This window comes from Phytophthora sojae (assembly GCF_000149755.1).
Source record: "Phytophthora sojae unplaced genomic scaffold PHYSOscaffold_7, whole genome shotgun sequence".
NCBI classification, from domain to species: Eukaryota; Oomycota; class Peronosporomycetes; order Peronosporales; family Peronosporaceae; genus Phytophthora; species Phytophthora sojae.
In genome coordinates, this window is record NW_009258121.1 from 3,611,539 (window position 1) to 3,634,722 (window position 23,184).

The window sequence follows — 23,184 nt, forward strand, 5'->3', positions numbered from 1 at the left end:
TGATCTGTAGTTCGTTTCATTGCGTCGGTCTCATCATTGAGTTGCCATTCAATACCGGGACCGGACGGCACGTGTGCTCACCCTCCACCCACCAAACAGCGGCCGGGGTTACTTTGAGCGTGGCCATACAGCCAGAAGTCTTCGAAGTACTGCAACGATATGCAATGTGCTTCTTCGAGTACCAGTTCTTGCAATATCGAATGCCCTTGTAGATCTTGATCGTTTTCGACCCTCGCTTTTTCTTGGCTCGTGACATGGGTTCCTGGCTAGCAGGGGGTAGCATCACGTGATCACCGGCAGCTTGGACTTGGTCAGATTGATCATCAAGGGACAGCGCTTGCAACTCGATAGTGTTCCCACTCGCATCATTGCCGACCTTGCGACGGACGGAGCGCTTCATCTTTTGCTGGGCACGAGTGCCCTGGCGGGTCATCTAGACGTCTCGAGAGTTGGTTGTGGTTGAACAGGGAGCTGCGCTTGTGCGGAAAGCAGGAAGATGGTATGTGCTGCTGCCTTACCAGTATTGCCATGGGGTCTTCCCATGGGGCCTTCCCATGCGAGAATGCTGCGGATAAGTATAGTTTTGTGAGAGATTTGGATAATAATAGTTTCTTAGAGTAGATGGCGATGTAGATGATATATATGCCCGCATGAACTTGGCAAATATATCTTCTCCGGGTTATTCTCAGGTCATTGAAAACATGCGCTCTTTTTCACTAAGAAAGAGTTCCGGGTAAAAGTTCCGGTCAGGGTGAAATAAGGGTAGTAAAAAAGGTAACCCCTGCAGTCGGCATACGTGGCCCTGGCGTTTGGAGGCTCTTCCAAACGACCACCGGAACAAGTTGAAGTAACGATCGTTGTACGCGTAGGCAAATCACAGTAATAATGAAGTGCAAACTCTGACTTTGCTATTACAAAAAGTGCCAATAAAAATCAATAAGCTACGCTTCGGTGCAGCAAGAGATAGCATGCCAACGTGGAATCCTCTGGCGCCGATGAATAAGACGGGGAAGTCTCGCCGGCAATGCCCACTTAGGGAGCCGTCACAGCGGTCGTGGCGTTTTCCGCCTTCACGGGCTCCTCCTTGGCCGCCACTTCCTCTTCAGTCGTGGCAGCCACCTCCTTCGTCTCCGTCGTCGACTCCTCGGTCGTGACGACCTCTTCCTTCTTCGACTCCTCCGTCGCGGCGGCCTCCTCCTCCTTCTTCTCGGTCGCAGCTTCCTCGGACTTGACGGAGGTCACCTCCTCCTCTTCCTTGGGCTCTTCCTCCGTCTTCTCCGGCTCAGGCGCCTTGGCCAGCAGCTCCTTGATGTCCTCCTCGAACGACAGCGGGAGGTCCGTCGGCGCGTAGCGCTTGAACGGCTGGCCGTTGCGGTCCACCAGGAACTTGGTGAAGTTCCACTTGATGTAGTTGCCGAACGTGCCGGGCAGCTTGGCTTTCAGGTACGTGAAGATCGGGCGGGCGTTCGAGCCGTTCACGTCGTGCTTCTCGAACAGCGGGAAGCTCACGTTGTACTGCTTCACGAACTCGATGATCTCCTCGTGCGTGCCAGGCTCCTGGCTCTTGAACTGGTTGCACGGGAAGCCGAGCACGACCAGGCCTTCCTCCTGGTACTTCTCGTAGAGCTGCTGGAGCTCCGGGTAGTTCGTGGGGGTCAGACCGCACTTGCTCGACACGTTCACCACCAGCACCACCTTGCCCTTGTACTCCTCCATGCTCACCTCCTTCTTGTCCATGTCGAAGTCCTTGAGCTCGTAGAACGACTTGGCCTCCTCGGCGGCCAGGTTGTACACCTCGCGGTACTGTACGCCGACGTTCAGCAGGGTGTTGAGGAAGGCCTCCTGGCCCTCCTTGGTCACCAGGTTCAGCAGCTCGAACTTGTCGCCGTACACGAGCTTGACGCCGAACTGGAAGTGGGCGTTGTCGAACTGGACGAAGCCATCGGCAGCGCCGTACTCGGCCAGCACCGCGCGCGCCACGTCGGACTCGAAGAAGTAGATCTTGCTCGTCTTCTCGTTGGCCACGACGTACACGTCCTTGCCCTGCGTGAAGGCCGAGAACACACCAGCCTTGCGCTTGAGCTGCGACGCGTAGATGGCGCCGTCCACGACGTTCCACACAGCGGTGTCCTTGGACTCCGTGATCGCCTCGGAGAGCGGCACGAACAGCTCGCTGTCCGTCACGTACTCCTTGGGGGCCTCGGCCAGGTAGTTCTTGACGCGGTCCTTGTAGGACGTGATGAAGCCCGACAGCACCAGCGCCTCGGCAATCTCCTTGGCACGGAGACGGTAGGGCGACGGCGCCTCCACCTTCTTCTCCTTCTTTTCCTTCTTCTTCTCCTCCTTGGAGGCTTCTTCAGCCTTGGGGGCCTCCTCCTCAGCCTTGGCAGCCTCGGCCTCCGCCTTGGCAGCCTCGGCCTCCGCCTTGGCAGCTTCTTCTTCAGCCTTGGGGGCCTCCTGCTCGGTCTTGGGGGCCTCCTCTTCAGCCTTGGGGGTCTCCTTCTCCTCCGTGGCAGCCTCCTCCTCCTTCTTCTCGGGCTCGGCGGGGGTCTCCGTCTCCTCCTCCTTCTTCCCCTCCTCCTGCTCGGGCGTGAGCCACTTCTCGAGGAAGTCCACGAGCTCCTTGCCGCGCACGCTCTGCGGCACCTTGACGAGCGCCGAGTGGTGGGACGTGAACACCTCAGCCTCCTTCTCCGTCAGCAGCGTCTGCGCCGCCGCCGCCTGCTCGCGCAGGTCCTCGGCGAGGGCCTCGAACGCCGCCTTGCGGGCGAACACGCGGCCTTGGAGTTCACTCATGCTGTGGTGACGGGGGCTTCTTCGTGCGGAGTCTTGCTGGGGTCGACGCTCTTGCTCGCAAATTGCGGAATGACGCCTTCTTCGCTCCGAGCGTCTTTGCTTTTTTGCTTCAACATCTGCTCAACCCATCAAAACACGCTATGCATTATCAGAGGAGGCAAGCGGTCGTCTCAGCAACAGAGAATACCTCGAGACTAGGATGTTATGTTAGACTCATGTGGATATCTACACGAACGGGGTAACTGTTTATACAGGTTGTCAATCGGTTTCCACAAGTACCCTGTGACAATGTGCAGCCAAGTGTTGCATAGAAGGGTAGGCTCTCGAACCTTCACTTTTCCTGCTTCCTTGTCGGCGACAAGTTGTCGCCCCATGGAGCGCTTTCAGCCGGCGTAAAGGGGCTAGGCATCGGGACATCTTGCTCTGCAGGGCTGCCTTTGATCAGAGGCTGCTGCGGGGGTCCTGATTTCGCAGCGCGAGCCATGCACTCGCAGCGCTCCGTGGCCGCTGCCAGCATCTCTCGCACGCCCTACGCAATTTTTGCGCAGCGGCCAGGTCCCGCGCCGACTTACCGGTATCGCGGTGTCGCGGGCACCCCGGCGCCTTTCCTGATGGATGCGTGCGCAGCCGCGGCGCCGCTGCCGGCGGGCGGGTCGTCCGCTCGACGGCGAAGCGCTCAGCTTTGCCAAGGCACCGAGCTCCTGCGCGGCGGCGGCGACGGCGGCGCTCCAAGCTGGTGCTGCTGGAAGGCGGTTTCCTCCATCGACGTTGAAGTGGAGCGGCCCAATCAGCGCGCCGCCCGGCCCGGCCCATACAAAGCGCCATACAAGCGCGTAAGTCGCTTAGATGGAGATGGGCAAGTGTATGCAGCTGCGTACTGTACTCGACCACAAGGCGAATCCATCGGCCCAGCGTCACGATGGTGCTCGCCGCCCGCCGCCTTGGTCGAGGAGAAGCATAGAGTGCGGATACAGCAAGCAGTTCGAGTTGGCCAGACCTCGTCGCGTCAAAAACGCGGTTTCCCCGCGAGCGTTGATTCCTGGCCTGATGCCAGCCGGCAACTTCAACATGCGAATGGGAAGCTGCAGTGCAGCGTGCAGACTGCACGCTCCGAGCGCTTCATTCCAAGGCTTCCCTCTTCCTTGAGCAAGCCGAGCTTGCCAGTTGCACGCGTTGGCAGCGGGGTCGCTATCCTCTGCAACTCGCGCAGAAGCCACATCACTACGCGGAGCTCGCTGAAGCTGAGCCGCAGATCGGCTAACCCCTCCAAGAGATGTTGCGTGTCGCTGTCGGCGACTCCATTGCACCTTTGCGCGCGTGGAGGTGATTGTGGCACTGCTGACCCAGCTGACGGCAAGCTTCTCGGCTGCTCGGCGGGCAATGCCTTTCCGTGATTGCCAAGCGCGAGAACAATGAAATCCTCGCAGCTCCGTGTGAAGACATGGGCTTGAAGGAGAAACGCAGCTCGCAAAAGCTGGGACGTCGCGAAATGGTCAAGTTTCCCGCTGTACGTCCCAGACATGCCTGAGTGCGACGGCAATGAGGTGGCGCAATGGACCAGTCCAAGGTCTGCTGTGAGACGGCTCCACTTTCTGCAGCTCTGGCAAAGCTGCGTTTGCACAGCTGGTGGAACACAAGATGGTGGTGGTGATTCTTAGGACTGAAAGGTGGAAAACAGACCGAGGGCCAAGAACAATGTTGCTACCTGCTGTTTCGCAGGCGACTGAACGCCGAGTGCTGCTTAAACCCCGCAAGTTGAACATATAATTCATAGTGATTAACTCCCAAGCTACTCGGCACTCGGAACATACGACGGTCTCATACTTGCGTGTGTCGAGTATCGATACACGTCGTCGCAGCAGCTCCTGCAGATGGTTCGGATCTTGAGCTTCTTCTGTTGCTGCTGGCTGAGGCTTGAGCGGCGGCGCCCCATGCCGCGTCCGCCCGCGTTTCTAGAGCCGCCTACCGAGTTCATCTGCATGCCGGTCCTGGCGTTGGCGAAGCTGTCGACGGAGGTCTGGTATCCACACTTGCGGCACAGCGACACGGAGTGACAGATATCGCACATGTATCGCTTCCTGAAGAGCCCGAAGCGCTTACCACAGTGCTGACACGCCGTGGCGTTTTCCTCGATCGCGCCGATGGAGCGCGACATTGGCCGGAACGTGGCCGGTAGAGGCGTCTGCATGGCGTCCGTGCTGCTGTGTGCACGCATCAAGCCTCCCGCCGACGCAGCAGCAGTCGAGGGTGACATGCTATCGCGCTGACTCGGATCAACCTCGATGGACGGCGACGAGCTGGACGTCGACGTTGATGACCGCCTTGGCATCATCGTGACTCCCTGTCCGGTAGACATGCTGACGGCGGGGGCCACGACCTCGGACGTTGACTTCTTAATCCGCTTGAGGCGATAACTGCGCGACTGCGTTCCCTGGACGCCCATGACGCTGGCACGCATAAGTCCGTACACCGTCAGAAAGCACGCGAAGATGAGTCCAAGCGAGCGAATCCCCTCGGCGTTGAGCGTCCCGACAGATCCCAGCAACGCGGCCGACGTGCGGCACACTGAGGTGCTGCCACTCTGCGCGCCGTTCACCTGTGTCCAATGGTACTCGTACGCGCTCGACACGTTGTCTCTGCAGATGGCCTGAACGCGGTAGGCATACTTGCGCCCAGGCTGGACGTCCAGATCCACGAGCTCCGACGCGTTACTGTCCAGCAGCGTGCTCCACTGCGGCTGGTCCTCGACGTCCGGGTATCGCTGCAGCACGAATCGCTCCACGGGCCACAGCAGCGTCTCGAAGCTGCGCCACCGCAGCACCACAGCGTCGCACGTTCCAGCCGCCACCAACAGCGGCGAGTGCGGGAACGCAGGGTCTGAACGAGACACAAACACAGAACCACACTCCACGTTAGTCTTCTCGTCCGAATACCCTCCCAACTCTGACTACAGGGCCGCGTACACTTGCGCACGATCGTCTCTCCATCCAGCGTCAGCGGCATCTCGGACGGGACCAGATCGTCGGGGGTTGTTTGAGCTTCACTGTCGGCGTCAGCAGCAACGGAGCAGCCGAGATACGGGCACGCCTCCTCGAGCAGCGCCAACTTGAGTCCTGGTACTGAGAGGGAAGGCAGATGGTAAGTGATCCCTTCGTTCCCTTCGCTTTGGTTCGTTCTCCTGGGGGGCGGACTTACGTACCATCGAGGGCGAACGCCTGCACGCCGACGTTGACGCTGAGGCCGCTGAGCGCCAGCAGCACCAGCAGGAGAGAGACACGGCCGTCCAAGGTCATGCGCGCGCGGCGGGTGGAGCCTCTGCAGGGACCTGGGCGGGCGACGGAATGGCGAGTGAGCCGCTCTCTTCCCTACCTCTTCCAGGTGGCGGATGGGCGCAGACATGCACGTGAGTTGATGTTCGTTGCGCCGCGATTGGTCGAAAATCGGATCTCAGCAGTTGAATCGGCCACGATCGGGCGATTTCGAGCATCAGCACCAGGCCGTGGCCATCTTTATCGGCGCTCTCGGACTTTGGTCGGGCTCGCGGACCAACAAGCTGCGTGTACTGTACTGTGGATGCAGTGAGATTAGTTTAGACATTGGTAGCACGTAGTGGACTAGGAATTGACGCGGATACGTCGAGTACATGCATATTGTCGGCGGGCTGGGCACTTCGAAGTGGACCGCACACTTGAGCCGGTTCGCACATGTCACACGTATGGGCATCCAGGCCGGGTCCCCAGTGCCGCTGGCAGCGGCTCACCAACAGTACAAGTGAAGACTCGCCAAGTCTTGCTCATCAACTTGGTGGGCTTGCAGCTTCGAAGTCGGTCGCGCCGCCCTGCTCACCGTTTGTGGTATGTGTGTGTTGCCGCTGGGCGGTATCTGAGTCAGGCGATCCTCCAGCGTGGGACGGAGAGGCGCAGTATCAGCAACCGCAAACGTGAGGCTGCAAATTGCAGCCTGCTAGCGCCGCTAGCCTAGCGGTGCAACAATTACGCAGCTCTTTCTGGCCCAAGTAGTTAAGGCTTGATCCACCGCACCTTGTCTAATTTACACCATAGCAACCTTGGTGTCGTGTGAATCAGTCATTGGAATGCAGCAATAGTTCAGGAATTGAATTTTGAACGCCGCTTATTACGGCGAGCATTTGACCTGCAGCTCAGTGCCAATGGCAACAGCACCAATGTGCTTACCTACGCATGATCCGTCAAGAGGTAGACTCGTTGGTTCAATTTGAAGAGTACTTGCATGTACTCTAAGTATCGTACACTTTAAAGGTTGTAAAGTTCATATACTGTACTGGTAATACTCGATGAAAACGACATCCGAGAAGGTATTGACAGCAAGCCTTGCCGTCAGCTGAAGCTGGTGTGTCTCCAGATCGAGCGATGGACTTGTACTCGAGGTGTAGCATACATAGAGTCCCTGAACGCCACCATGTTGCCTCTTTCGAATGAGGTGTTCGCTAGTCGATTAAAGTCGTTTGGATGTAGCCATTGGGGCTCAGTAAGTGCCGAAGAAGTCCACGTCTGCTCAATGTCGACTCAGTCGAGTCGAGCTGCCCAGACAATTTCAACTGCAACGTTGCGCGTAATCATTCAACGTAATAATCACCCAAGAGAGAGCTCTGCTCGAGCCTCAAGCTTTGCTCGGAGCAGTGCTTTCATGCCGGAGACGAGGTACACGTCGTACTCGCAGAGAAACTTATAGTTGAGCAGGACCTATTGAATATCGTGTGTGGAGTCATCGACCACTACCGTAACGAAACCACTGATGCGAAGGTGTTGTTGGAGGCGATACGAATCATTCGGCAGTGGAGCGAGCGCTCTGCACTCCTGACGCGGTTTGAAGCCTCGCGTAGTGTGAAGAGTATGTTGCTGCCTGTACTGATCGATCTACTGGATCTGCACGCGAGGCAGTCGCCGATATCGCCCAGGCGTTTGGTGGTCGTGCTCGAGATCCTATTGATCCTCCGGCATCTCACAGCGAGCCCTGGTCTTCGCAGCGTACTTGTGAACTCCGACAGACTGGAGACCATTCCCAAGTTGTTGCGCTGCAGAAGCACGTCTCGTCCAACTTTAAGTAGCAGCTTCGCTGTTCAAGAACTTGTTGTCACGGGCCAGACGTGCAGGCCATTCGGTGCCTCTGGCCTACAAGATGACGGTGACCTTGACGCGTTGGTGGATCGAGAGACCCGCAATCTGCTCAAGCTCGTAGCAACCGGCCCGGATCCAACTGCGAAGTCCGTAGCCTTCGCTCGACGAGGAAACGCGCTCGATGGACCCGCTGCCATGGTAACGGCGAAAGCGCCACAGCGACAATTAAGAGCAGAGCACGTGAGGCCCGATACACTTCGGGCATACGGCTGTGGCAAAAGGTGACGACAACGCAGTCTAATGCAAGGAAGAAGCGAGAAATCTTCAACGTCGTCCTTTGCTGTCCATCGAGGAGCTCGCTGGCCCATTTCCGCGCATCACGCGCGTGCTGCTCGCTCTCGTTCATTTCTGAATTCGCCGTCTTCGACAGACCCACGAAACACTCTTCAACAATCAACATGTCGACTTCGGGAACGCTGACGATCAAGGTGCACGGCATCGAGGCATCGTTCGGCGAAGAAAGGCTGGCCGGTGAGAAGCTGGCCGTGCGTTTCGCCGTGGGCAAGGCCGAGCATACGACCAAGTTCCGCAAGCACGACGCCCCCATCGACGAGCACGTGAAGCTCAGCGTCAAGCACGCGTCGGCTGATTCGAAGCTCACCATCGAGTTGCTGCAGGAGAAATACTGGAAGCCCCTCGTGAGCACGCAGAAGGCGCTGACCCCCGAATACGAAAACAGCGAAGCGAACCGCAAAATGGTGTTCACGTTCGGCGCCACAGCCGCGCCCAGCACGGTGCTGCTCTCGTACTGCGCCGACTGGCGCCCGAACAAGACGACGCTGGCCACGATCGAGACCCACCGCCCGTGGTTCATGCGCGCGTCCTACTACTACGACACCACCAAGAACGTGTACAACTACACCACGAGCTTCCGCATTGTGGCCCCGTTCGCGCGCTTCGGCGAGAACATGACGAACATGATGCTCACCAAGGTGAGCGGCAAGTCGCTGCACGATATCGACGGGGCCTGGGTTGGCCCTGGCCTGCTAGCCCTGGACAATAAGGTGGACGACGGGGTTGAAGTGGTCGTCAAGGCTTCCTCAGCCGTCTTCAACGCAGTGGCCAGCGTGGCCAATTACACCAAGACGCAAGTGGTGCACGCTTCGTCGTCGACCTACGGCACCGTCAAGAGCACGACCTACTCGGTGCTGAGCTACGTGCCGGTGATCGGCCCCAAGATCGTGGCCTAAGCGGAGGAACCGACTGCGGATTCGCCACCGTATACACGCAGATGCAACCAAAATTGACATGGTGGGGACGGCGGCTGCAATTGCATCAACACCAGTTAGTTTAATTTTTATCCTTTCGCGTGAATTGAGCAGAATTTGCTGGTGACGTAAGGGGAGAACGAGGCTACTGCGGCTAACCGAACTACCTACATGAACACTCACATGTATGCCAACAGAACTATCCGTCCACGACCGACCGCATCCAGAAACTCTCGCAATAGACACAACAGCACTGCATCTTGTCAATCCAGCGGTATCATCTGCACACCCATAGTCCGAACTCGCACGAAAACAAACGGTGGATGTTCGCCCCAGACACGCAATGAATCCGATTTTAAAGAAAACGGTATTCACGTAATGTATTCAATTAGGGATACTCACAAACTATGAAGTAGTTTCTTCAATGCTGTACAACCACCTCGCAGCTCATCATCTCAAGACACAGTACCAATTTACTTACTTAAGTACAGCATACCAGCCTGGGCCACCGCACTGCGGATCGCATCACAATCCAACGTAAACTCGGGCATCGAGTCAAATACGATCGGGCCCAGCGACGCGCATCGCGGTTCGCCTTGATCTCGCTTGTAGATCCACACGCAGCCCTTTCGGGAATCCACAACGACGCCTTCGCGAGTGCCCGCTTCCATGAACACTGCCATCTTTGCCTGCGCGTCTTCCAGGTTAACCGTCTCCGTCAAAAGTTGCAGAACGACAGCGGGGACGCACGGAGGATACGACAACTTTGACATCTTCTTACCAGACATCATGCCAGCGAAGGTGAGTTCATCCATACAGGCAGCGTCGGGAACGAGCCAAGCACGCCCAGCCTTCGTTATGAGCTGGTAGCCCGGAGTGGAAAAACATGACACCTCCGATCTCTGGGTTGTGTCGTTTCCAGATCGAGAATTGCCTGCTCACTTCGCCTCGCTGCACTGATCCGATGCCGCTCATGGGGTACTCGCGCACAGTAAGAAAGGGGGACACGTACTCCAGCAGAAAACGTTTTTCGGCGACTTCGTTCAAATCGGGCGGGGTAGTGAGTCGATACTTGCCTGGAACCGCGGGAATGCGATCTCCACACGGTAGCAAGATGAAGTCCACGCCCTCCAGAAATCCTTCCGCGTCGAGTTGTTGCTCCATTGGCCCAGCGCGCAAATTCACTTATGTGGCACTGCAATGATTCTCGTTCTTGCTGCTGTAGATTGATCGAAAACGAATGGCAGATTCACGGACTGAAGTGGTCTCATCGGAAAAGCGTGATCTAACTTTACGTGCAAGGTGGAGGAACGAAGCCACCATCGTGCCGACGTCGTACACTTGTTCTCGAGCGTGACTTGAGCAGAATTTTCTGGTAAAAGCCGACGTCGTCCCTTGCTGTCAATCGAGGAACTCATTTCCAGTCGCGCGCGAATGAAAATTGTTCTTGTTTACTTCTGAATTCGCCAACCCGCATAACACTTCAGCAAGCATCATGCCGTTGTCCGGAACACTTAAGATCAAGGTGCACCGCATCGAGGCCACATTCGTGGAGGAGGAGCAGAAACTGCACGCGCTGCGCTTCGCCGTGGGCAAAGCCGACTACACGACCAAGTTTCGCAAGCACAACGCCCCCATCGATGAGCACATGAAGCTCAACGTCAAGAACGCCCCCACCGACGCCACACTCACCATCGAGGTGCTGCAGGAGAAGCGCAAGAAGGCGCTCGTTGGCACGGCGCAGCCGCTCACCGAGTTCCTCAAGAGCAACCTTGAGCGCATCATGACGTTCACGTTCGGCCCCAAGGCCGCACCGAATGTGGTGCTGCTCTACTTCCGTGTAAACTGGGAGCCTAACGACGCCGAGGTGAGCATGCACCTCCCCTGGTTCATGCGCGCGTCCTACTACTACGATACGACCAAGCGCATGTACGACTACACCACGAGCTTCCGCATCGTGGCCCCCTTCGCGCGCTTCGGAGAAAGCATTGTCGACGCGATCGTGGAGAACGTGAGCGACAAGTCGCTTTACGAGATTGATGAGGACTGGGTCGAGCCGGGCCTTCTAGCCCTGGACAACAAGGCGGACGCTGGCATCTCCGCGGTCCGGCAGTATGCGCTCAAGAAGAAGGACGATGCGGTGGAAGTGGTCACCAAGACCAAGAATTTCATCACCGAGAAGATCTCGTCCGCTTCATCGGCCGTCTACAATACGGTGGCCAGCCTGGCGTTCTACACCAAGGTGCAGGTGGCGCACGCATTATCGTGGACCTGCGGGACGATCAAGAGCGTGACCTGCTCGGTGCTGAGCTTCGTGCCGGTGATCGGGCGCAGAATCGCGGCCTAGTGGAGGAACCGACTGCAGATTCGCCCACGCAGCGTCACAAGATTGATGGCCTCTGCTTTTGGGCGGCTGCAGAGTTGCAGCCAGCCCCTTTCCTTTTAGCCTATTAACCTTTGGCGTGAATCGAGCCGCGTTAGCTGACAACGTAAGGAAAACACGATGGTCTTCTTGGGCTGCTGTGGTGATTGACGTGCTCGGCTGAACACGAGAGTTAGGCTGCATTGGTAGTGTCCATCGATTGACCGATTCCATCTTTCATTGACGTCCAGGTCGGAAGTTGAAGTGAGATGCCCGTTTTATTCGCCGTCATCTTCGAACGTGATACTGCACCAGCTTGGAGTCCAAACCGTGGGGCTGCGCTGTTGACAACGACAATGGGGCCGACGATGCAGTGGCCGGTGCCCGCGCAGACCGCGCTGCAGTCCCGCGGCGCGTCATGTTCGCGCTCCCGCCACCAGCAAAGTGAGACTCCCGCGGCCGCGCGTCAATGGACACCTCGGTGAGAAAAAGCGCGATGCCTTTCAAGCAAGCCCCTCATAATCGGCAAACATCGTCTTATCTGGGTAACGTTATCCTAGAACCTCTTTGAATATGCAACATAACAATCACACAAATTCAGCTCCGCTTTCAATCCGCAACGACATGTACCCATTTATCATGGCGCGACTTTCGATGACGCGAGTGTCCGATACAGCGAGCGCGCATCACGGTGCAACCTGGCTGGTATCCATTGCGCTGACTTCTCTACGATACGGAAGCAAGCGCGCGCTGCTCCTTCTCGCTCACTTCTGAACTCGCCGTCTTCGTCGCAGACCAACACTCTTCCAGCAACAACACCAGCAACTCAAGCCACCATGCCCACGTCCGGCACGCTCAAGATCAAGGTGCACCGCATCGAGGCCACGTTCGTGGAGGAGGAGCACGCCCTGAAGCTGCACGCGCTGCGCTTCGCCGTCGGCAACGCCGAGCACACGACCAAGTTCCGCAAGCACGACGCCTCCATCGACGAGCACGTGAAGCTCAACGTCAAGAACGCCCCCACCGACGCCACGCTCACCATCGAGGTGCTGCAGGAGAAGCGCAAGAAGGCGCTCGTGGACACGGCGCAGCCGCTCACCGAGTTCCTCAAGAGCAACCTGGAGCGCAAGATGACGTTCACGTTCGGCCCCAAGGCCGCGCCCAACACGGTGCTGCTGTACTTCCGCGTGGACTGGGAGCCCAGCGACACGGCCCTGGCCGTCGTGGACACGCACCGCCCCTGGTTCATGCGCGCGTCCTACTACTACGACACGACCAAGAGTGTGTACAACTACACCACGAGCTTCCGCATCGTGGCCCCGTTCGCGCGCTTCGGCGAGAACACGGCCAACACGGTGCTCACCAAGGTGAGCGGCAAGACGCTCTTCGACATTGACGAGGCCTGGGTGGGCCCCGGTCTCAACGCCCTGGACAACAAGGTGGACGCCGGCATTTCGGCGGTGCTCACGACGCTCTACTCGGGCCAGCAGTACGCCCTTAAGAAGAAGGACGACGCCGTCGAAGTGGCCAGCAAGGCCAAGGACTTCACCACCGAGAAGGTCTCGTCCGCTTCGTCGGCCGTCTACAACACGGTGGCCAGCGTGGCCGACTACACCAAGACGCAGGTGGTTCACGCTTCGTCGTCGACTTACGGCACCGTCAAGAGTGTGACCTACTCGGTGCTGAGCTACGTGCCGGTCATCGGCCCCAAGATCGTGGCCTAAGTGCAGGAACCGACTGCAGGTTCGCCCATGCCGCTGACAACGTGAGCTTCATCGGATGCAAGCAGACACAAGATCGACATCGTGTCGACCGATCCTACTTTTTGGCGACTGCGATGTTGCAGTCAACATCTTTTCTTCTTAGTGTATTAACCTTTAGCGTGAATTGAGCGGCAGGTGCTCCTAACGTAAACAAATACAATGGTCTGCTGGCTTTAAACAACTCATGAACAAACAAGGATCGACCTTTGTTACTGGATCCCGAGAGCTTCAGCCCAGCGCAGCACAGCTTCGTCGTCGAGCCACAACAGCACCATCGGCATGGAGATCAATACTACAAGCGTCCCGAGGTACGACGGCCCCACCACAGGTGGCCCTGACTTGGTGGATAGAACTCGCAGGGTTGGGCTGAGAGCGGCAGTAGTACTCAACGTTGGTGCGGCAACGTCGAGAGGAGCAGCGTCCACGAGCAGACCACGTGTCTTCGCCGCGGAATTTGGTGGTTGGTCGGCCTTTGGCGTGGCCAAGCTGGTGCTCGGTAGTGGCTCGCTCGGAAGCGACCACGATGTTCCGTTTACTAACAAGGCAGCAACTGCGTTGAAGCACTCCTGGGTGTTTGTGCCGTCCCTTGACGAGCACTCGAAGAAGCGTGAAGCCCCGATTATCCGAGAGAGCTCACGACCCTCCTCTTCGTGCACTTGTCGAGATCCGTACGCTGCATCGCTCTTGTTTCCCACAAGAACGATTGAGAACAGCGAGTCCGCGACTGCGGTGCTTCGGTAAGCCAGGATCTGCATCACCCACCGCAGCACCGCCGCGAAGCTGAGCCGGTTAGTCACGTCGTAGACTACGATCGCAGCGTTTGTGTGGCGGAAGTAGGAACTCGGCAGTCGAGCTGCTCCGAATTTCTCCTGGCCAGCAGTATCCCACAGCTGCACCTTCATGGGAGCAGCAGCGCCCTCGACGATTGCCATCTTGGACAGGTAGTCGCTTGGAACACTATCGGCGGGCGATAGCGGCTCAAAACTCGTCATCCGACGCAGTAAGCTCGACTTGCCCACATCACTATCCCCAACAACAATCACTGCAGAGCAGCAAAGGCGTGAAAGTGTTCGTTAGACCATAAGGGATTGTTAAGGTGTACTATACGATTGTCTTCCTACCTTTGTACGTTTGGCACATTTTCTTTTTCGGGTTTCGTGGCATGATCGAAAAGCCAGCACCATGTTGCAGTAAGCTAGGCGCCATCGCCGTCGATTGAGTTGGGATGAGTTGAGTCGAGTTTGCGATACAGATGAAATTGTAGTGTGAGAGGGGAGGGACGTCTTGCATGCAAACCCCAACGACCAGCAGTCAGTCTCCACTGCAAAGTCGTCGCAGCGGATGCATGTATAAAGGCTCACCTTCGACCCACAAGAAAGGGCGCATACCCACTTGACGACAACGCGCAGCTCGTGCTTCTCTCCTTCCGTGACCCGCTCGATGCTGCTCTTTGGCGGTTTGTGTCAGTGCCGCCATCCAACGAGTCACGGGAATCAAGCTCTCGCCAGTCCATCAAATGCACGGAAACGATGGGCAAGTACGAAACGTTCAAGTTACGAGTCTCCCGGCACATCAAGAAGCCGCGAGAGCCATCCGAGCGAGCAACACAACTCCAATAGAGTGACTCCACTCCACTCATTCATTCATTGAATCCATTCATTCACCACAACGGAGGAATTCACGTTAGTCTCGCACACCGACTATCTCTTCAGGCCCGGTGTCCACGACAGCACAAGTATCGCCTTTTGGTCTCACGCGTGGCAACCGGCAATCAACAAGTAGCGAGATCTTGACAGGCGTACGAGTTGAAGCAAAACTAGGAGCTCGTTCCACAGAAACAGCCAAGTAAAAAAAATGATCGTGCGTATGGATATGTAGCCATCTTGGCCAATGACTTTAGTCCGATATTAACATTTGATGTGTATCCATTTACGAAATTAATCCACTTCAATCCGAAATTAAAGCATTTTCTGACCTCTTCATCGACCATGTCCAAGGCCCTCCGAGGACGCGTCTTCGACCTGTGGCGCCACTTCCAGGCGCTTCCCACCAAGTTCCAAGGCGATGTAGACCTCATCCAGCGTCACCTGCTCTCTCCGGAGGTCAAGAAGCAGCTCTTCCTGGCCACAGAGCCTCCTCTGCCTTGCCCAAAGTATCTGGCGACTCTCTGCTGCGTGTCATTGGCCAGAAACTAGAGCAGGAGCCCGAAGCTACCTACACTGTACAAGTTGCCGGTGGCCTGGTGCAGAGCGGCTTTTTGACGCCTACAACGGACTCGAAGCTGCTCCAGAGCTTTGATTTCGAGAGTAAAAACTCGGAGTTCATTGGAGTTGGCAAGGGACTCGCCCCTGATGAAGTGAAATCGGTCTGGAGCGTCAGGGAAGGAACAATCCAGGCTGGCGCATTGCACCGGAAGAAGGAGGGATTTCTGGCCAAGTTTTTTGGCGGCCAGGAACTGTGTTACGTCGTGGCCAATGACCAGAACAGGACTGTGTACATCTTTGACTCTGACGTGGCCTTCAGCCCACGTGATGAAATGGATGTGGCGACCGATGCGACGGTAGAGTTTAGTGAGGAACTCAAGCACGGCATCAAGCTGGCCAACCCCAAGGCCACGGAGGTGTTCGCGGCCGAGAGCAAGGAGAAGCAGGAGGAGTGGCTCAACTCGTTCATCAACGCCGGCGCGCAGTACCGCGAGGTGTTCAACGTGGCCGACACGGCCAAGATCAAGTCGTTCTACGAGCTCAAGGACTTCGACATGGCTGGCAACGAGGTGTCCATGGCCAAGTACAAGGGCAAGGTGGTGCTGGCCGTGAACGTGTCGAGCAAGTGCGGCCTGACGCCCACGAACTACCCGGAGCTGCAGGAGCTGTACGCCAAGTACAAGGACGAGGGTCTGGAGGTGCTGGCGTTCCCGTGCAACCAGTTCGCCGGCCAGGAGCCGGGCACCCACGAGGAGATCATGGAGTTCGTGAAGCAGTACAATGTGACGTTCCCGTTCTTCGAGAAGCACGACGTGAACGGCGCGACGGCTCGGCCGGTGTTCACGTACTTGAAGACGAAGCTGCCGGGCTCGTTCGGCGACTTTGTGAAGTGGAACTTCACCAAGTTCCTGGTGGACCGCAACGGCCAGCCGTACAAGCGGTTCGCCCCGAAGGACCGTCCGCTGTCGTTCGAGGAGGACATCAAGACGCTGTTGGCGCAGAAGGCTTCGGAAGAGTAAAGGTCGAGTTGGCGGTGCGCGCTGAAGTCGCAGCTATGACCAGCTTCGTTAAGAAAAAATGTTGTTTATTGACCTTTCTTCTTTGTTGCCTGTAGCATCCGATGTGCTTGCCTTGGGTGTTGCTTTTTGAATTTATGATATTTGGCAACAGTATCCATAGCTTTGATGCTGCACGAACTGGAACGCCATTGTCCCGAGGCTACCATAGACGCAAAGCTGCATGAAAGCACTGCTCCGACCAAAGCTTGAGGCTCGAGCAGAGCTGATTATTACGTTGAATGATTACGCGCAACGTTGCAGTTGAAATTGTCTGGGCAGCTCGACTCGACTGAGTCGACATTGAGCAGACGTGGACTTCTTCGGCACTTACTGAGCCCCAATGGCTACATCCAAACGACTTTAATCGACTAGCGAACACCTCGTTCGAAAGAGGCAACATGGTGGCGTTCAGGGACTCTATGTATGCTACACCTCGAGTACAAGTCCATCGCTCGATCTGGAGACACACCAGCTTCAGCTGACGGCAAGGCTTGCTGTCAATACCTTCTCGGATGTCGTTTTCATCGAGTATTACCAGTACAGTATATGAACTTTACAACCTTTAAAGTGTACGATACTTAGAGTACATGCAAGTACTCTTCAAATTGAACCAACGAGTCTACCTCTTGACGGATCATGCGTAGGTAAGCACATTGGTGCTGTTGCCATTGGCACTGAGCTGCAGGTCAAATGCTCGCCGTAATAAGCGGCGTTCAAAATTCAATTCCTGAACTATTGCTGCATTCTAATATCTCCACCCAGGAGCAACACACACATACACAAACGGTTAGCAGGGCGACACCGACTTCAAAGCTGCTAGTCCGCCAACTTGTTGGGCAAGACTTGGCGAGCCTTCGCCGTTAGGGAGACCCTGAAAGCTCCAGGGGTAGTAATGCATCGAACCGCTGGTGTGGATGTGAGCAAGCTAGTAGAATGTTTAGTCGTCATCTGCAGAATTCCATCTCAACAAGCAACGCTATTAGAGTGGATTTAGTATTTGCAAGTTGATGCCGCGCACGAGTTTAAGTGAAGTCGTATGTAGGTTACTCGAAAGTCCGAGCAAATGTACTTGAAAGTAAGGACAACCCAAGACGCTGTTGGCGCAGAAGACCGCTGAATCATTTGCTGCAACATTGCAAACTTGGATTTGTTGTCAAGACTGATGTGACGACGCCCCGCCAAGCGACCGTGTGACGTGAACGCGTCATCAGTGAGGTCGGCGTGACCTTCACTGTGTGGTACCGAAATCATTCAGGTGATTACGGGACGATGATTACGTCACGGTGATTACGCCAAGATTGTGGGTACAAGATGGGCATCGACGTGGTGTTCTCTGATTGGATAAGGTAACTGTGTATCCAGTAGAGAATCCAGTAGGGTGTATCCAGTAAGAGGTATCCAGTAGCAGGCTTAGAGGTAGCACGCGGTTGCGAACTAAGGACCTGAATCGAATCACTTTGCATTTTGCCAACTACTGCTCAAGTGCTCTTCCTTTTGGTTATGAGCCCAAGCCCCGTCTTCCCTGACCAAGACCCCGACTACGCCTTCGCCATGGACGCCGCCCCGACCGCGACCGCCCGCATCAACAAGTTCGACGGAACCAACTTCCACACATGGAAGTTCAAGATGCAGATGGTGCTGGAGGAGCGCGAACTGTGGGAAGTGACGAGTGGGGAAGTGAAGCTCGAGCAGTGCACGACCGCGGCGGACCAAGCGACGTTTCGCAAGAAGTCGCGCAAGGCGCTGGCGATCGTCTGTCTCGCGTTGGAGGACTCGCAGCTGCCGCTGGTGCGGTCGGCGAAGGACGCGCATGATGCATGGTCAAGACTCGAGGGACACTTCGAGAAGAAGAGCCTGGCGAACAAGCTCTTTCTTCGTCGACGGTTTTTCACGACAACGATGGACGAAGGTGATGATGTGCTGGAGCACATTAACAAGCTCAAGACGCTGGCGGAACAACTCGACGCGGTCGGCGCTCCGGTCAGCGAGGACGACTTGGTGATCACGCTTCTTGCCAGTCTGAGCGAGTCGTACCAGTTCCTCATCACGGCGTTGGAATCGCGCTCCGACACGCTGACGTGGGAGCTCGTGACGTCTCGGCTCCTGCACGAGGACATGAAGCGCAAGGAACAAGGTGGCGGTGCTGACGGAACCGCGCACGCTCAAGGTCAAGCGTTCATGACAAGCGACAACGGGAAGCGCAAGGGACGGCAGGCGCAAGCGCAGAGGACGAGCGCCTGTCACTACTGCGGCGAGCACGGACATTGGATCGCCAAGTGTCCGGTGCGGATCCGCGAGAACGGGGAGCGGCAGAGGCCGCAACGAGCGAACGTCGCGCAGGTCGAAGATGACTCTGGCGACTTCCTCTTCTCGGTTGGTGGCGACACGGGTGCCTCCAAGCTGAGCGGCATGTGGCTGGTCGACTCGGGTGCGACGCAGCACATGACGTACTCGAAGGAGTACATGAAGAACTACAAGAAGATCTCTCCGGTGGACGTGCATCTGGCGGACGACGGCGTGGTTCAGGCGGTGGGGAGCGGCGACATCGTGATGTCGATGCAGACACCGCGCGGCATGAAGAAGGGTGTGCTCACGGGTGTGTGGCACATCCCGAAGCTGTCGCGCAACCTGTTCTCCGTCGGCCGCTTCACCAAGGACGTCGGGCCAGTGACCCTCGAGAGCGACGGGTGCTTTGCGGAAACGAAGGGTCTCAAGTGGAAGCTCGGCGCTCGCGAAGGCAAAGGACTGTTCAAGCTCTGCATGACGCCGAGGACGCCTGCTGACGAGGCCAATGCGGCAAGCTCGAAGAATCGCCAAGGGGACACCACGTCGTACCTCTGGCACCTTCGACTTGGTCACATCGGCCATGGTGGTCTCGAAGCCATCGTCAAGAAGGGCTACGGCACTGGCATCCCAATGACGTCGGTGAAGCAGTGGGAGGTGTGCGACGGGTGCGCACTCGGCAAGCAAACGCGAGTAAGCTTCATGAAGTCGTCGCCGAACCGTGCGAAGCAAGTGCTGGAGGTGGTCCACAGCGATGTGTGCGGTCCGATGCAGACGGCGACGTTCGGAGGCAAGCGCTACTTCGTCACGTTCATCGACGACAAGTCGCACTTCTGCGTGGTGTACCTGCTACGGAACAAGTCGGAGGTGGCTGCCAAGTTCGCTGCGTTCGTCGCGTTGGCTGAGACGCAGACCGGCAAGCGAGTGAAGGTGCTTCGGAGCGACAACGGCGGCGAGTACACTTCGGGTGCGATGGCCAAGTTGTGTGCGGATCGCGGCATCGAGCAGAAGTTCACGCCACCATACACGCCTCAGCTCAACGGAGTGGCCGAGCGAATGAATCGGACGCTGGTGGAGTGTGCGCGCTGCATGCTGGAGCACGCCGGGTTGTCGAAGGAGTACTGGGGAGAAGCGGTGATGACGGCCACGTTCCTCCGCAACCGGTGTCCGACGCGCGCCATCAGTCACGACAAGTCGCCGCACCACGTTTGGACCGGCAAGAAGCCTTTGCTGGCCAACCTCAAGGTGTTCGGGTGCCACGCGTACGTGCACGTGCCGAAGGAGAAGCGGTCGAAGTTCGACGCTCGGTCGGTGCGCTGTCGTTTCCTCGGGTACTCGGAGCACGAGAAGGCGTATCGGTTCGAGGAGATCGAGAGCGGTCGCGTGTTGGTGAGCCGCGACGCGCAGTTCATGGAGGATGTCTTCGACGGTGGGAGACGCGACTACGCTTCGAAGGAGGTGTTGGTGGGTCTTCCGACAGATGATGATGAAGACACCACGGATGAAGAGACTCAGTCCGGATCAGACGAGAACAGAGAAGAAGCTGCGCGGAATCAAGACTTTGAACCCGGCAGCAAGCGACACCCGCGCACGCAGTCGCTCGAGGAAGCCGTGGAGGTTCCGAGTGCCAAGCGGTATGCGGTGCCAAGACGACAGCAACCGCTGGACGAGATGTCTGCCGCAGCACAAGAGAAGGAAGACTTCGAGGCTGCGTACGTCGTGGATTCAGTGGGAGAGATGCCGACAACGTTCAAGTCGGCGATGGAATCCAGCGACGCAGACAAGTGGAAAGAGGCGTGCGACTCGGAGGTGGAGTCGCTCCGCAAGAACGAGACGTGGACCCTGGTGCCACTGCCGAAGGGACGCAAGGCGATCGGCTGCAGATGGGTGTTCCGCGTGAAGGAGAACCAGTCTGGAGAGATCGAGCGGTTCAAGGCGCGACTGGTGGCGAAGGGGTTCTCGCAGAAGTACGGCATCGACTACGACGAGACGTTTGCGCCGGTGGCCAAGTTCACGTCGATTCGGGTGTTGCTGAGTCTGGCGGCCAAGTACAAGCTCACAGTGCACCAGATGGATGTGAAGACCGCGTTCCTCAACGGCTTGTTGGACGAGGACATCTACATGGCGCAGCCGGACGGATATGTGGACGGAGATCGACCCGACTACGTGTGCCGGCTCAAGCGTTCGCTGTACGGCCTGAAGCAGTCGCCGCGGATGTGGAACAAGACGATCGACGAGTTCATGTTGAAGCTGGGGTTCAAGAAGTGCGAGTCCGACCACTGCATCTACTTGAAGCGGGACAATCACGACATGATGTTCGTGGCACTGTACGTGGACGATCTGGTCCTCGCCAGCAGCAGCGACAGGATGCTGAAGGACACGAAGCAGGCGCTGAGTGACCGGTTCGAGATGACTGACATGGGCCAGCTCAAGTACTTTCTCGGTATGGAGATCGAGCAAGATGTGGCGACTGGGAAGGTGTCGGTGCGGCAGACCAAGTTCGCGAAGGACATTCTCGAGAAGTTCAAGATGGATGAGAGCAACCCTGTGAAGACACCGCAGGATCCGGGTCTGAAGCTGACCAAGGCCATGTGCGAGGGAGGCTGCAAGCACGACGAGACCATGGCGAATGTTCCGTACCGGAACGCCGTGGGCTGCCTCATGTATCTCATGGTGGGGACTCGTCCGGACCTCGCAGCGGCAGTGGGAGTGCTGAGCCAGTTCGCAGCGGACCCATGTCCGACACACTGGCAGGCGCTCAAGAGGGTCTTCCGCTACATCCGAGGCACGAAGACGCACGGCCTCGTGTTTCAAGCGAGCAGCGAGGACGGACTGCAAGGCTACTCGGACGCGGACTGGGCCGGCGACATCGAGTCTCGACGGAGTACGAGCGGCTACGCGTTCGTGATGAACGGCGGATGCATCAGCTGGCGAAGCAAGAAGCAGCGCACGGTGGCGCTCTCGTCGACGGAAGCCGAGTACATGGCGCTGTCGGAGGCCACGCAGGAGGCGGTGTGGCTCAAGGTGTTTCTGTGCGAGCTGGGCGAGATGGCGAGCGATGAAGCGGTGAAGATCTACGAGGACAACCAAGGCTCCATCGCGTTGGCCAAGAACCCGGAGTTCCACAAGCGCACCAAGCACATCGACATTCGCTACCACTTCGTGCGCGAGAAGGTGGAAGACGGTCAAGTGGTGTTGCAGTATGTTTCGACACTCGACATGCTGGCGGACATCATGACGAAGCCGATCGCGGCGCCGCAGTTCGACGCGCTCAGGACGAAGCTGGGCATCGTGGTCGCTGACGAGTCGAGTGGGAGTGTTGTCAAGACTGATGTGACGACGCCCCGCCAAGCGACCGTGTGACGTGAACGCGTCATCAGTGAGGTCGGCGTGACCTTCACTGTGTGGTACCGAAATCATTCAGGTGATTACGGGACGATGATTACGTCACGGTGATTACGCCAAGATTGTGGGTACAAGATGGGCATCGACGTGGTGTTCTCTGATTGGATAAGGTAACTGTGTATCCAGTAGAGAATCCAGTAGGGTGTATCCAGTAAGAGGTATCCAGTAGCAGGCTTAGAGGTAGCACGCGGTTGCGAACTAAGGACCTGAATCGAATCACTTTGCATTTTGCCAACTACTGCTCAAGTGCTCTTCCTTTTGGATTGAAGCTTAGACCTTTCAGAAAAGAATGTAATGGCTCTCGTTCTCTGCAGGCAGTGAGTGTTGATTGCATTTTGTTTTGGTGGGACGAGCTTCAACACAGCAGTTAGATCTGAGACTGGACGTGTTGTGCGATCCTGATACCTGGCTAACCGGTCCCACAACTACTTAGCACTAGAACCAAAGAAAACAACAAAGATGCAGACCAGAATGGGGAAGAAACCACGTGTGGAGCAGTGCGCACCGAGCGCGTCAAACCGATGGAGTTTGGACGGCTCCATGGATGTATTGGTGCAGTGGCTGGAGACCCCAGGCAACTACGACCGCTGGCGCGACAGTCCGTCAGCAGCCTGCCAAGATGCGTTTTCGTTCCTGAAGGAGCCCGGGATCGACCACAGAAGCGCGGGGGCGATAGGAACCAAGATCTACCGCACTAAGGAGAAATGGGGGGACGTCACCACATTGCTGAAGGACTCGGGTCTGTTTGACGCCTATAAGAAGGGTGAAGTTGACGCTGGAATACGTGCCAGCGTGAACAAGAAGTGCCCGGTATACGATCGGCTTTCGACCGTGTTTCGCACTGCTCGTGAGCAGGCATGCCGAAAATACGATATATATCTATTGTTTGCCGGACACCATAATAAATATTGCATTGCATCCGAGTATCAGACTGAATAAATAACGCAAG

General features: G+C 57.0%; 11 protein-coding genes across 11 annotated transcripts; 5 read left to right on the forward strand and 6 right to left on the reverse strand.

Moving 5' to 3' along the window:
• Nucleotides 1–16: 16 nt before the first annotated feature.
• On the reverse strand, nt 17–433 carry PHYSODRAFT_337027 (hypothetical protein; the record flags this gene model as incomplete). Its single annotated transcript, XM_009534646.1, has 1 exon — nt 17–433. One exon carries the CDS (start codon nt 431–433, stop codon nt 17–19), a length of 417 nt encoding a protein of 138 aa, XP_009532941.1.
• Nucleotides 434–897: 464 nt separating this feature from the next.
• PHYSODRAFT_548252 (hypothetical protein) lies at nt 898–6,295 on the reverse strand. Its single transcript, XM_009534647.1, has 5 exons — nt 5,996–6,295; nt 5,760–5,915; nt 4,590–5,673; nt 4,022–4,242; nt 898–2,912 (listed from the first exon to the last, which is right to left on the reverse strand). The coding sequence occupies exons 1-5, from the start codon at nt 6,087–6,089 to the stop codon at nt 1,033–1,035; spliced, it is 3,435 nt and encodes a 1,144-aa protein (XP_009532942.1). The 5' UTR covers nt 6,090–6,295; the 3' UTR covers nt 898–1,032.
• A 2,055-nt stretch (nt 6,296–8,350) lies between these two features.
• On the forward strand, nt 8,351–9,142 carry PHYSODRAFT_337031 (hypothetical protein; the record flags this gene model as incomplete). Its single annotated transcript, XM_009534648.1, has 1 exon — nt 8,351–9,142. The coding sequence occupies one exon, from the start codon at nt 8,351–8,353 to the stop codon at nt 9,140–9,142; it is 792 nt and encodes a 263-aa protein (XP_009532943.1).
• Nucleotides 9,143–9,633: 491 nt separating this feature from the next.
• On the reverse strand, nt 9,634–10,324 carry PHYSODRAFT_337032 (hypothetical protein; the record flags this gene model as incomplete). Its single annotated transcript, XM_009534649.1, has 2 exons — nt 9,634–10,023; nt 10,103–10,324. The coding sequence occupies 2 exons, from the start codon at nt 10,322–10,324 to the stop codon at nt 9,634–9,636; spliced, it is 612 nt and encodes a 203-aa protein (XP_009532944.1).
• Nucleotides 10,325–10,655: 331 nt separating this feature from the next.
• Nucleotides 10,656–11,507, forward strand: PHYSODRAFT_248888 (hypothetical protein; the record flags this gene model as incomplete). The annotated part of the gene is made up of 1 exon (XM_009534650.1): nt 10,656–11,507. The coding sequence occupies one exon, from the start codon at nt 10,656–10,658 to the stop codon at nt 11,505–11,507; it is 852 nt and encodes a 283-aa protein (XP_009532945.1).
• Nucleotides 11,508–12,306: 799 nt separating this feature from the next.
• On the forward strand, nt 12,307–13,469 carry PHYSODRAFT_355228 (hypothetical protein). Its single transcript, XM_009534651.1, has one exon. It carries the CDS (start codon nt 12,359–12,361, stop codon nt 13,244–13,246), a length of 888 nt encoding a protein of 295 aa, XP_009532946.1. The 5' UTR covers nt 12,307–12,358; the 3' UTR covers nt 13,247–13,469.
• Nucleotides 13,470–14,082: 613 nt separating this feature from the next.
• On the reverse strand, nt 14,083–14,449 carry PHYSODRAFT_387438 (hypothetical protein; the record flags this gene model as incomplete). The annotated part of the gene is made up of 2 exons (XM_009534652.1): nt 14,083–14,327; nt 14,407–14,449. Coding segments are annotated over 2 exons (288 nt in total), but the record flags the coding sequence as incomplete, so codon positions are not given.
• Nucleotides 14,450–15,273: 824 nt separating this feature from the next.
• PHYSODRAFT_317624 (hypothetical protein) lies at nt 15,274–16,508 on the forward strand (the record flags this gene model as incomplete). Its single annotated transcript, XM_009534653.1, has 2 exons — nt 15,274–15,367; nt 15,418–16,508. 2 exons carry the CDS (start codon nt 15,274–15,276, stop codon nt 16,506–16,508), a joined length of 1,185 nt encoding a protein of 394 aa, XP_009532948.1.
• A 1,621-nt stretch (nt 16,509–18,129) lies between these two features.
• Nucleotides 18,130–18,664, reverse strand: PHYSODRAFT_517089 (hypothetical protein; the record flags this gene model as incomplete). Its single annotated transcript, XM_009534654.1, has 3 exons — nt 18,130–18,151; nt 18,258–18,326; nt 18,411–18,664. 3 exons carry the CDS (start codon nt 18,662–18,664, stop codon nt 18,130–18,132), a joined length of 345 nt encoding a protein of 114 aa, XP_009532949.1.
• Nucleotides 18,665–19,861: 1,197 nt separating this feature from the next.
• On the reverse strand, nt 19,862–20,242 carry PHYSODRAFT_515986 (hypothetical protein; the record flags this gene model as incomplete). The annotated part of the gene is made up of 2 exons (XM_009534655.1): nt 19,862–19,982; nt 20,019–20,242. 2 exons carry the CDS (start codon nt 20,240–20,242, stop codon nt 19,862–19,864), a joined length of 345 nt encoding a protein of 114 aa, XP_009532950.1.
• A 2,530-nt stretch (nt 20,243–22,772) lies between these two features.
• On the forward strand, nt 22,773–23,072 carry PHYSODRAFT_414819 (hypothetical protein; the record flags this gene model as incomplete). The annotated part of the gene is made up of 1 exon (XM_009534656.1): nt 22,773–23,072. A coding segment is annotated over one exon (300 nt), but the record flags the coding sequence as incomplete, so codon positions are not given.
• Between the last annotated feature and the right edge of the window lie 112 nt (nt 23,073–23,184).